This window comes from Physella acuta, unplaced genomic scaffold (assembly GCF_028476545.2).
Source record: "Physella acuta isolate Inbredline_101_S28 unplaced genomic scaffold, ASM2847654v3 ptg000896l, whole genome shotgun sequence".
In the NCBI taxonomy this organism is placed as follows: domain Eukaryota; kingdom Metazoa; phylum Mollusca; class Gastropoda; family Physidae; genus Physella; species Physella acuta.
In genome coordinates this window covers 139,116-151,973 of record NW_026732413.1, presented here as the reverse complement: position 1 = coordinate 151,973, position 12,858 = coordinate 139,116, and the positions used below count along the sequence as shown (strand labels likewise).

General features: G+C 36.6%; 1 protein-coding gene across 1 annotated transcript; it reads right to left on the bottom strand.

Annotated features, from left to right (window-relative positions):
- Positions 1-284: 284 nt before the first annotated feature.
- On the bottom strand, positions 285-12,173 carry LOC131952924 (uncharacterized). The gene is made up of 12 exons (XM_059315861.1): positions 12,047-12,173; positions 9,958-10,148; positions 9,528-9,646; positions 8,845-8,915; positions 6,035-6,104; positions 5,558-5,727; positions 4,841-4,980; positions 4,037-4,165; positions 3,837-3,939; positions 2,917-3,038; positions 1,863-2,118; positions 285-687 (listed from the first exon to the last, which is right to left on the bottom strand). Exons 1-11 carry the CDS (start codon positions 12,066-12,068, stop codon positions 1,870-1,872), a joined length of 1,386 nt encoding a protein of 461 aa, XP_059171844.1. The 5' UTR covers positions 12,069-12,173; the 3' UTR covers positions 285-687; positions 1,863-1,869.
- Positions 12,174-12,858: the final 685 nt, after the last annotated feature.

Below are 12,858 nucleotides of genomic sequence, written 5' to 3'. Positions count from 1 at the left end.
GATACGAGATGTTAGACCATGAACTGGGCTCCAACGGCAACCTGATTGAGCGAGAAATAAGCTGAGGCTGTGACCAGAGTTGGTCGATGTTGTCAAGTCAATGGAGCGTGAACAAACCTGCTACGGTCGAGTTGTGTTTAAATATTTTTCGAGCTTTCTCTCTGTATGTGCCCTATAAAATCCAAATCTGACATTGTCTGCTTCTCTGGATACCCATTAAACCCAGCTGTCATTTTCAGTAAATTATATTAGCAACAACAGACACGAGGTTAAATGAACACATTTTTATTTACGCTGCAAGTGGATACAGATGTTTAATAACTAAACACAATTAAATAGTAAACACACCATGCTTTACTTGGTAGATTTGTGAGTGGGTGTTTTTATTTAATTTTTAAATTTAATTTATTATGAGTTAAATTGTTAAATATTAGAGAAAAGATTATTTACTAAACTATGTGTATGTGTGAGTGGAGTGGATTAGGATTAATTAAAACTAGACGATAGCCTAAACAACTTCACATGCACCTCACTCACACATGACATCTGAACCAACACTCCATGTATATAAATAAATAAATGAATAAATAAATAAATGTATATATATATGTATATATATAAAGACGTATGAATTTTATAATGGGTAGGTAAAGTGTATATTCTGTATCTCTACTAGCTGTGAAAGTAGGGTAAGGTGGGGTAATTCCACACACGGGGTAATTCCACACACTATATACTGGATACTCTCTATTTTTAATGAGAGTAACGTTTAATTAAAAGTTACTATTCCCTGTTTCTAAGAGGTGATTTCTTGTACTTTCTGATACTGTTAGAGAAGCGTTCACCTACATTCAGAGCAAGAATTTTAATTTTATCTGCATCTATCTTCAAACATCCTTAGGTAAGTACAACACCTGCACTTTTTAAAAAATATTTTTTTTGTCTTATTTTTAATTGTTGTCAATTATTTATTGATTATATGAAAGCTTAATCATTTTTGTTAATAGTAACAGTTAATGATGCTAGATTTAGCCTTTAATTTAGAACAGGAAAGCATATTTTTTTCAATAGTTGGTGTGGGGCAATTCCACACACATGGTGTGGGGCAATTCCATACACTATAGTTTGGAATGTCCCATGTTGCTGTTTATACTCTTTAGAGGGTTTGGCTTTTATTTTAAACCATTTAAACTGGTTGTGGCTAATTCTGTAATTCACAACTCATGATTTAATCTTAAAAAATACTTGAATAGTACTAGATCTAGTACTATTTATTTTTTTAAAAAGACTCTGCTATTAGTTAAGTAAAATTGCCACATACTTCTTTTATTTCTTTATCTATTATTATTTTTACTGTACCTATATTATTTATTATAATTTATGCAATATTTAGAGCTAAACATCCCCATACACACATTAGTAATTAGACTTTCTAACATTTAATTTTGTATTTATTTCAGAATGGTCCACAATTATAAACGAATAACTTCAGCCTATGACAGATGAGAGTAGAATTCAGGAGGAAGAAATTGAGGCTTTCTCTTCATCCAGTGATGAAGACTGGTTGCCCCCATGCAAAATTGTTTCCAAGGGGAAAAATGTTTTTTACACATTTTTAAATACATGAATTTTAAAATTTTCATAATGTGTGTGGAATTGCCCCACTTGCCATGTTTTTGCAATAAAAGTGAAATATTTAAAAATTATATTTTATTGTGTGAATTATCTTTATATTTGTTTGCCATCATATAAGTAATGCATGTCTAGTTTTACCCTCAATATTATATTATGGTAGTGTTGATTTTAGATTTTTTACAAATTTTTTAGAAAAGTAGTGTATGGAATTACCCCGGGTTACCCTATATCTGGCTAATCAACTATAACAAATGAGTCGACGCTTGGGTCTTCTTCAGTGTGACAGACGGGCGTCTTGTTCATGTTGTGGTCCCCATCAGAAGTGGACTCGTCCATTGACAATGGACTGGTCTTGATGTCCACTCTCTGGTCAGTCCAGCTGAGGCAGACCATAGAGCCCCGGGTGATGATCTGGGGGTGGGTGGTCGAGTTCTCCACGCCATCTTTGTCCAGCCACTTCTCCTCAATCAACTCCACACACCTCTGAAAAGTGGGGGATGTAAAATACGTGTTTTATCTCATTAGTTAATGGTTTCTGTATGAGTGGTTGTTTTTATGTGTATTGGGAATTTGTGCGCATATGCATGTTTGTGTTGGAGAATTAGACTATTTACGTACACTTTGTAAACATATTTTGGGTTGTATTACAATCTCAAAAACAGAGAGTCCACATTGACAGCATTGTGTGTGGATGGGTGTTTCATGGAGTAATTTACCATCGGAATTCATGCGAGTGTGTAGTTAAACTAGTAATTGATAAATAAAATGGCTAAATCCAGAGCAACTCAAATTAAATGTTTTATTATGTCGCTGTAAACTTTATTTATGTAGGACACAGTACATTTAGTTCGTATATTAATACAGAAGCCGTGGTCTAGCGGTAGAGCGCTTGACTGCTCAACCGAAAGTCTCGAGTTCGAACCCGGGTTTAAGTCGGTAGAATGTCCACCCAACTCTAATGGGCATCTAACTCCCTTTAGGAAAAGCAAAGGCGGTTGGACATAACGGTTCAAATGCCGAGGTCTCTGAAACAGACGAACTCTTCTTCATCTGCCCCATGTGTCTTGGGCACTAACGGGAAAATATGATGATGATGCTATTAGCACAGCGAACTACTGGTTTTGTTGATGGTAAAACGGTTTATATTTTTTAATAAAAGGCAGGGACTGAACATTGTTTTGATAAAAAAACAAAACAAAAACAACAACAAACAAACAAAGCAAAAAATAACAACAGAAATACGAATCGAATGTAGCTGGCTAGCAAAGACGGATAACTCACTTTATCTTTTTGAAAGAGAACCCCTCCCTCTTCCACAAGCTGAAAAGCCTTTTGGAAGTCTTCAATGAATACCACAAATATGATGTCTACCTTCTTGTGTTGAAAGGTAACAGGGACTACACCTGATGAAAAACACAATCAAACATAATGATACAATGAACGCCAGCATTGTAGTAATTCTATCTTATACATATTTATTTTCATCAACTTATTTTAGTGCCCAATATCTGTCTGTTCTCTGTTTATGGCAGATCTTGTAATTCAGTTTTAATTTTACTTTCCGGATACATTTGTCTTCAAGACATGGCAGGTATTTTAAATTTTAACTTAATTAAATATTAAATTGGTCATTAAAAAAATTATGAATAGATTACTATCATCAATAACCAAAGTACTAGCATTACACATTCCGTGGTGGATCAGTGTTCACTGATATTTTCATATCTGTGAGTTCGTCAAGGACATTAGTAGGCGGAAACAAAATACCTTTTTAAGTTAAGCTAGCAATCGAATCGGGTGTTAAGCACATACCTTAAATCACATGATGTGTAAACTCCATTGAGAACAAACATGATACAAAAAGTAAAGCACTGATTTTTTTAGAGAAAAAAAAAACAACCTAAATGTCGATTTAATATTTTGCTTTTTAAAAAAAAAATTGACTGCTAAAAATCAGAAAAAAAAAGAAAAATGAAAAACAACCGTTATGTTAATAAACTTTTTAACTCAATGCAAATACAAAAAATCAAACTTGCTTTCTTTAGTAAAAATATTGGTCAGTCATTTAAATAAATATGCTAGCGACGAATGCTTTTACTAGAGAAAGCAAGTTTTACAAACATATTATAAGCAAAGATTTTAAAATATTTGTTATATTTTTTAAAAAAAAAAAGAAAGAAAGGAAGGAAGTAAAGGTTTACCTTTAGGGTTGGACAAAGTGGTTCGAATCTCAAACTCATATACAGAGCACTCTTGTCTCGCTAACAGCTGAGCATGGGCTCGAGACGATGGCTCAACTTCAACCTGCGAACACATTTCTCCGTTAAAAACATCTTTCGATGTCCTCACTATTTAAACTGTGTAGAGTGACAAGATATTTCTAGAAATTTTGTAAACATACCTGCGAGTCGGCATCCCAGGTGTGAAGCTTTTGGAACACTTCACCTTTGACCTTGGTTAGATTAAGGGTATCCTTTTCGTCCATTAGTAAACTATGCGCGGTTCCAAACTGGTTTAACTTCACACAGACCTATATATATATATATATATATATATATATATATATATATATATATATATATATATATATATATATATAAAATTTGCTATATGTCAACAAAGTAGAAATCGCGAATAGAACTTTACAAGCATCCATTCCCCCTCTTCAGCCGTCTATACTACATCTTTCTCACTCCAAGTGAACATTTTTTACTTCACTTTTTATCTCATGATATTTTCATTTCTCCCATCTCATATTTTATGTTCTTTCTTTACCAGATAAAAAGTTTATTACGTGTCCAAAAGATTTCCGTTACTATTGCCTGTCCTCTGCACATGATGTGTCTATTTGCCTGTCCTCTGCACATGATGTGTCTATTCTGCCAACATCGCAGCACAAACAATACTATAGCACTAGATGGTTCCAGCTTGTATTAACGGTATGTGGTGGTTCACTGTAGATTTCACTTCGTTTACAAGACACATGGTGTGTCATTTGCGACGCCAGATCTGTTTCTTCTTACACACATAGACGCTGCACACACACACACACACTAATGCAGGACCACTCTCTCTTACAGACACGCACACCCTACACGCTTCACCCCACTCCGTCCACCCCGCCCACTCACAACGTGTACGAGAATCTACAATACATTAAAGTAAGTTAAATAAAAAATATAAATTTCCTACTGCTGTCTACTACCTCATTGTCGACCCTGTAATATTGTTCCAGGTCCACGTCCACCCATGTTGTCGTGTCACGTGATCCTCTAAAAGCGTGACTTTGTTTACAGTCGGTTTGGTTGTCATAGTAACACGACATCAGTGGCACCCATTTCGTTCCTGCAACGAATCAATGTACGCACCCATTGTGAGCTAGGAGTAAATGATAATATTAATAACGCACAATGAAAATGTTTACCTTATTTGCAATAACAATTTATTGGTACCTAGGACATTTTTCCCAAGATAACAATTGCTGTTATTTTTATTTTCATTCTGTTTGTAATGTTATAGCAACAAATATGCTTAGCACATCATTTAGGATAGTATAGGATAAAACCCATCAGAGATGAAGGTGACATCTAAAATGTCCTATAGTTTAAGTGTATCATATATACAGTGGTTGGTTGGAAAAATGATACACTGTCCCCCCCCCCTCTTCTAAGGCCTTCACAACGCCATAGTTCTGCAGCTGAATTATAGACTTTATTGTCATAGAATACTGCACATGGGAAATCTATCATATCATAACCCCCCCCCCCCCCTTCCCCCATAATGCACAGAACATGTGTCACATTGGCAGTTGTGTCACAGAGGACTATGGCAGTCTCCGGAGGAAGAACTCTCCCATACAATATCTTCCCGTCGATGCAAAGCTTGGCTAAACGCTGAAGTTCATACAGTTTTAACATATCACCTGTCTGTATGTCTCCGAGGTGAGTTTTGATTGTAGGTTCGTCCTTCACCTTGGGAGATAACTTGGTGACCTTCTGATCGAAGGTCAGCGGAGCCCAGTCCACATCACAGATGAAGCGTTTCTCCAACGCGACATTGGTAAGAAAATCTCTTGTTTGTTCGGATGAGTTTCTAAACGAAAACCAAATTGAATGCATTCTAACAAAAGAAATAGGTTTGCTCCAACTTTGGCTAGTATGGTGACTCAGTTAATGTGCTAATTTTATGATACAATAGTAGATGTACGGTTTTTTTTTACACAGGAGAACACGAAGGTGCATTAAATAAAAATGCTAATAGAATACGAAAGAAAAATGTGTTTTATTACTATGACGAAGATCTAGAACCTTATGACGTATTCATTTATCCATTTCTATGTTTGTTTTGAGGACACTCTGAATTCAAGAGTAGAAAGAAACGTTAGGTATCAAGTACTCACTCTAGAAGCTTTTGCCAGGCATAACGTCGAATGACCATGTTCAGATTGAGTCTATTCTTGTAGTTCTTGTCTGTAAAGGGATTGTGTATGAAGTTCTTGTTTGTAAAGGGATTATGTATACAGTTCTTGTCTGTAAAAGGATTGTGTATGAAGTTCTTGTCTGTAAAAGGATTGTGTATGAAGTTCTTGTTTGTAAATGGATCGTGTACACATCCATTAACACGAAAGTGTTGATGATTCATCGTTTTGTTAAATTGTACTGATTGCAGTTGTTTTGTGATATAAGCTACTGTAATAAATCATTGATTTAAAAACACCAGTCGCCAAATTTAAAGATGTTCTGAATATTATATACCTTAAACATTAATTTTCCTCTCAATAAATTGTTAGTTTTACTATATAGTACTTTATGTCGATGTAGCATGCAAATAATATAAACACAAATGTACGTAGAAAATATTTAAACCCCTATCCGCAAATACTTTACGCCCCTCCGATACAAATATAAAAACGCCACGAAAGAAAAATAACACGGAGATGCAGGTAATATGTGTGTCGTCCTAAACAACGCACCTGCACACTTCATACGTCTGCCGTGTCACGACCACCTACAACATCCTCAACTACACACCACCACTTCCACCATCCTCACACCTCATTCCCACCACTCACCCCCCCCCCCCCTTCTGATAGCGCTATCCAACCATCAAACACCCGTTGAAAGAAATGTGTACTAAAGATAAATAGCTAAGGCTAGGGTTTTAATGTTATGGTTATGTTTGTGTCATGTATCGCTCAATAGGGCTGGTAAGTAGGTCACCAACCATTTCTGCGGCTCAATAAAACCTGCATGAGCCATAGAACTGGTTGGTGACCTACTTACCAGCTCTATTCACTGTGTTAAATACATTAATTGGTCGTTTATAAATATCGTCTAAGTCACGGGTTCCCAACCTGGGGGTCGCGACCCCCCTGGGGGTCGCGAAGGTCTTTCTGGGGAGTCGCCAACTAGTATACTAAACTTTAGTAATTTAAAACAAAACATAAATATTTAGAAGATTTTTTGAAATTCGACTTCATTAACATCACTGGAAATGTAATAGAGAAGAAACAAATCGTACTGTACAAAGTTGTTCTCAGTCACGAATCTATGAAATCTTCACCGGAACACATCAAAAAAGATATGGAGCTCTTTCGTCGATAAGAAGCTAGTTGCAAACGCCAGAAACTTGATTGAATAGGAAGTTTTCACCAGCATTAGTGCAAGCATCAAATAAAGTCGCGATAGAAAATGCCAAGCAAAATAAAATATAAAAAATAGGAGAAAATCTCATCAAACGCTGCATGTACGTAAATGTTAAATAACACATTTTTATTGAAATTAAGCTTTCACCATTGTTTGCTCTTTTGTGAAGATAGCATGGAGAAAATAAATACCTTTTTTAAAACTGGATGATTAAAACGGGTTAGAACGGCTGTGGGGGTTGGTACAGATGGTGCGCCATCTATGTTTAGCTCAAAATCGGGCTTTCAGAGAACAGAAAAGATTTAGCTCCCTAACCACTGCCCTATCCAATCGACATCAAGAGTCCATTGCTAGTATAAGTCGTAAATTATATAAAATCTGGAGCCTTCAAAGAACTGAGCAAAAACATTAATATAGATCACGAGGTTCTGCTCTTCTACACTACAGTACGCTGGCTGTCAAACGAAATGTTGTAAATTGTGTTTTTGAATTGAAATCTGAAATCAAATTTTTCTTGGGAGTGCAAAGGAAAGAAGACTTTTTGGTATACTTAAAACGACATAGAGTGGTTGGAGAGAGTATCATACCTAGCAGATGTGTTCGAACATCAAAATAAGCTTAACCTTAAGCTTCAGGGAAAATGAACGAATAATATAACTTCCCATGATAATCTTGGGGCATTTTTATCAAAGCTGCAAAATCGGTAAAGAAACCAAATTCTGGAAATATTGTAAATTTGAGAAACTCTGCGGTGTGGTAGATGAATCTGATTGTGAGATCATTAAAATTTTGAAAGAAGCGATTTCTGGGCATCTTGAATCTTATGAAAACGAACTGCATGGCTATTTCTCTGAGCTGGAAAAAGAAGAATCTGCATTTACGCATTACCCATTCTCACTTCCCTTGATGTTGCCAGCATTCCCGATGAATTACAAGATGAATTCTTTGATTTGCGGAATGATTTCGAGCAAGATGAAAAACTGCAGGCACAATTTTGGTGTAGTATTCACCATTCATACCCAAACGTAAAATTGATTGACTTTTCGAGAATATATTTTCAACACTATTCTTCGATTAAAAACAAAATTAAGATAATTATAATGACATAGATTAACATTTTTTTTTTAAATTAAAAACTTAATCACGAAGGTTTAGTGAATAGTATGCAATTTTACTCATGCTATTAAAACAATTATCAAGAGTAGTTTATATTGAAAGTCTACAAGAAAATCTTATTATAGTACTTATTAATTTCCATACTAATTTCGGTTTTTAATTCTATGGGGGTCGCGGGTCACTTACTTTTTATAAAAGGGGGTCCCCACTCGAAAAAGGTTGGGAACCACTGGTCTAAGTCTAACACCTTTCAGAGAGGGAGGGTGTTACGAGTTAGTCTAACGTTTTGCTTCGCAGGGAGGTGTTATTGCGTGTGTAAATATGTGGGGAGGGGGTGGTCTTAATATATGTGACGAAGCATATATTTTGTTTTAAAATTACAAAGTTTTTGTTTTTATTTTGTTGTAAAAATTAAACAAACTGTTATTTTCAAGGATTTTTTCCTTACCCAGTCTCCGTCTCTCTTGTCGTAAATGCCTTGCTTTCATTTTCATGTCCAATGTTACTTTTGGAAGTTTTCTAGGATTAAATCATTACAATATTTTAAGCCATTAATAAACGATTACAGAAAACATGGATGGGCAACATTACACTTTGTGGCTTTGATAGGCTGGAATAATCACGTGATCCATGCCAGGACTAGTCTTCTGTCTGAACCAGTGTGCGATGTATTGACTAATACACTGACCCACCCACTGGCCCGATGTATTGACAAATATACTGACCCACCCACTGTCCCACCCATTGACCCACCCACTGTCCCACCCACTGGCCCGATGTATTGACTAATACATTGACCCACCCACTGTCCCACCCACTGACCCGACCACTTACCCACCCACTGACCCACCCAGACTCACCCACTGACCCACCCACTGACCCACCCACTGTCCCACCCACTGTCCCACCCACTGTCCCACCCACTGACCCACCCACTGACCCACCCGCTGACCCACCCACTGATCCACCAACTGACCCACACATTGACCAATCCAACGACAAATAAACAAACAAGGCCAATAACCTAATCGACTAGCAAAACACTAGCAAAACAACACATTAACCACATGACAAATACTTCGACCAACTGACCATCTTACTGACCATTACCTATGCCAATGGTTTTCTTACCTTATAATCTTGACAATGCACTTCTCCAATAGTACCAGGTGTCCGCCTACTACTAGCAAATAAACCGAAAGCGAAACAGCTATCAGATCACACGAGCAATCTTTCTCTCCGAAAAGGTGCTGAAACAATTAAAAAAAAATTCAGTTCAATATCTGCTTTTGTGTATACTTTATTACTTCTGTAAAAGCTAACATAAATAATAATCTGTTCATTCAACTTGACTCTAAATTCAGCAATATTTCAGACAAAAAAAAGCCAATTACAGGGGAAGTAGATCTGTTTTTATAGTTTAAAAATTAACTTGTTTCAATTGAAGATTTTATTATTCAAGTAAGTTAAGTAATGCTGTAAGCTGATGTAAACTTGTTAGATCTTACATTTGTAGTAAAAACCATTTAAACACAAATAAAAGTATCCCAAGTTTACTTACCTTATAGCTTTGTAAATAGTCTAGTAACAATTTGCACTCGCAAATCGCTAGGGCTATTACATTAACCAGGAGGACAAAGGCTTGAACAGAGACAGACCATGAAAGAGATAAGATGGTATCCATCTCGATAAGAAACTTTTCGGACCATCTTAGCTCTGTGTGTTGGGTGAATCGAGTAACCGACTGGTAGTCTGTGAAAGGAGGGTAGAGGTGTTAGTGTTGAGGAGTGTAGAGCGAGTCAGGTGTTAGTGTTGAGGAGTGTAGAGCGAGTCAGGTGTTAGTGTTGAGGAGTGTAGAGCGAGTCAGGTGTTAGTGTTGAGGAGTGTAGAGCGAGTCAGGTGTTAGTGTTGAGGAGTGTAGAGCGAGTCAGGTGTTAAGGTTGAGGAGTGTAGAGCGAGTCAGGTGTTAGTGTTGAGGAGTGTAGAGCGAGTCAGGTGTTAAGGTTGAGGAGTGTAGAGCGAGTCAGGTGTTAGTGTTGAGGAGTGTAGAGCGAGTCAGGTGTTAGTGTTGAGGAGTGTAGAGCGAGTCAGGTGTTAGTGTTGAGGAGTGTAGAGCGAGTCAGGTGTTAGTGTTGAGGAGTGTAGAGCGAGTCAGGTGTTAGTGTTGAGGCGTGTAGAGCGAGTCAGGTGTTAGTGTTGAGGCGTGTAGAGCGAGTCAGGTGTTAGTGTTGAGCGAGTCAGGTGTTAGTGTTGAGGAGTGTAGAGCGAGTCAGGTGTTAGTGTTGAGCGAGTCAGGTGTTAGTGTTGATGAGTGTAGAGCGAGTCAGGTGTTAGTGTTGAGGAGTGTAGAGCGAGTCAGGTGTTAGTGTTGAGGAGTGTAGAGCGAGTCAGGTGTTAGTGTTGAGGAGTGTAGAGCGAGTCAGGTGTTAGTGTTGAGGAGTGTAGAGCGAGTCAGGTGTTAGTGTTGAGGAGTGTAGAGCGAGTCAGGTGTTAGTGTTGAGGAGTGTAGAGCGAGTCAGGTGTTAGTGTTGAGGAGTGTAGAGCGAGTCAGGTGTTAGTGTTGAGGCGTGTAGAGCGAGTCAGGTGTTAGTGTTGAGGCGTGTAGAGCGAGTCAGGTGTTAGTGTTGAGCGAGTCAGGTGTTAGTGTTGAGGAGTGTAGAGCGAGTCAGGTGTTAGTGTTGAGCGAGTCAGGTGTTAGTGTTGATGAGTGTAGAGCGAGTCAGGTGTTAGTGTTGAGGAGTGTAGAGCGAGTCAGGTGTTAGTGTTGAGGAGTGTAGAGCGAGTCAGGTGTTAGTGTTGAGGAGTGTAGAGCGAGTCAGGTGTTAGTGTTGAGGAGTGTAGAGCGAGTCAGGTGTTAGTGTTGAGGAGTGTAGAGCGAGTCAGGTGTTAGTGTTGAGGAGTGTAGAGCGAGTCAGGTGTTAGTGTTGAGGAGTGTAGAGCGAATTTGGTGGTAGTCGTGAGGAGGTGTCGAGGAGGAGGTGTCGGAGAAGAGGTGGGTGTAATTTGTACTCAAAACTTTTTCGAAATATATTTCAATAAAATTATACTTTTTTTAACCATTTGACCTAGTTATGACATGTTTATTTACATTGTCAGTGAGAAAATGAAAAAAAAATGTTTTTTTTTTATTATTGAAAATACAAAAAAATAAAAATAAAAACAAAAAACATCATAGACGCCGAATGTGTAGTAAAGTCCGATAAATGCATCACAATAGTTTTTATTACCACGATTTAAAAAAAAATATAATATTAAAAAAAATAATGAGTATGGAACTTTTGAGACTTTTTGCTTGATCTAAAACATCACATTACATACTCATTACATAGATTACATCTTGACTCTAGATCTAGAATAGATCTTGATCTTAATTCGATCTAAATTTAGACCATGTAGAGACCAGAAAAATAAATAAATTTAGTTTACTTATTAATACAATTAATAGTAACAGCCTTACATGTAGAAAATGTATAGATCTAGATCTACATTCGCATACGAGATCTAGATCTAGACCTAGATCTAGATCTAGATCTAGATTTAGTTACAGATCAACTATGACAGTTTTTTTAGGCCGATGTAATTTACCGCTTAGAATCTACCACACAACTACTTTGACAAACTACAATAAGTACATTAAACACAGCTCTCACTTGATCGTTTATATATCCTCATGACTGAAAATTCATAAGCGTTTATTTAGCGAGTGTCAACTAGAGATTGCTTGAATCAAGTTTTTCCAACATGTCTGCCATGCCCTTCTTGTCGAGAGTAGCATCGACACATCATAGACGCCCTTTTACATGCGCACCATCTTGCACCGTGTTGACGGAGTTTAAAAATCAACTTTTAAATTGCATTTTCATAACATTCAGTCTATTAAATTTCTACGTTTCAACCATCAATTATTTATCTTATTTTGAAACGTTTTATAAACAAATATATTTTAGAGCAAAATTTGTTTGCAACCTGAGAAATAGAAAAAAAGAGCCTACATATATTTACTGATTCATAGCCGAAATTAATTTTGATGTGTTTAATTATATTGAATTGTTGTAGTTTTAGAAAAAACAGTTTTTACAGTGAATTGATCAATCTGCCATCTAAACGAATTCGCTTCCCCCTTCCCTAAAAGATTTGTATGTACAAAAATGTTACAGTAACAGTATCTCTTATAGTTAATTAAGCTGAACAAGGATATTGTATTAATTATTTATTCGGAATTCAATAGAGAATATTTTAGTAAATAGATCGGATTTGCGGTTAGTTTTCAAATACAAACGAACACAATAACAGATGGTATTTCGTAAAACATCGAGAAATCAAGTTGCTACTGGTAGTCGCCATATTCTTATCAGATAGTGGATAGCAGTAAATTATATATTTAATTTTTAAACGTTTTTTGAAATAACTGATAATATTATAGGTGTAGGTGAATTTAAAGTATAATAATAAATAAGCATCG

What these genes read in the sequence shown, in the direction of transcription:
- LOC131952924 (XM_059315861.1), bottom strand. Translation starts at nt 12,068, where the DNA reads ATGAGGATATATAAACGATCAA. An exon ending in GCCTGGCAAAAGCTTCTAGA is followed by an intron (nt 5,728 to 6,034) that starts GTGAGTACTTGA and finishes GTTTTCGTTTAG; the next exon opens with AAACTCATCCGAACAAACAA. An exon ending in CCTGGGATGCCGACTCGCAG is followed by an intron (nt 3,940 to 4,036) that starts GTATGTTTACAA and finishes ATGTGTTCGCAG; the next exon opens with GTTGAAGTTGAGCCATCGTC.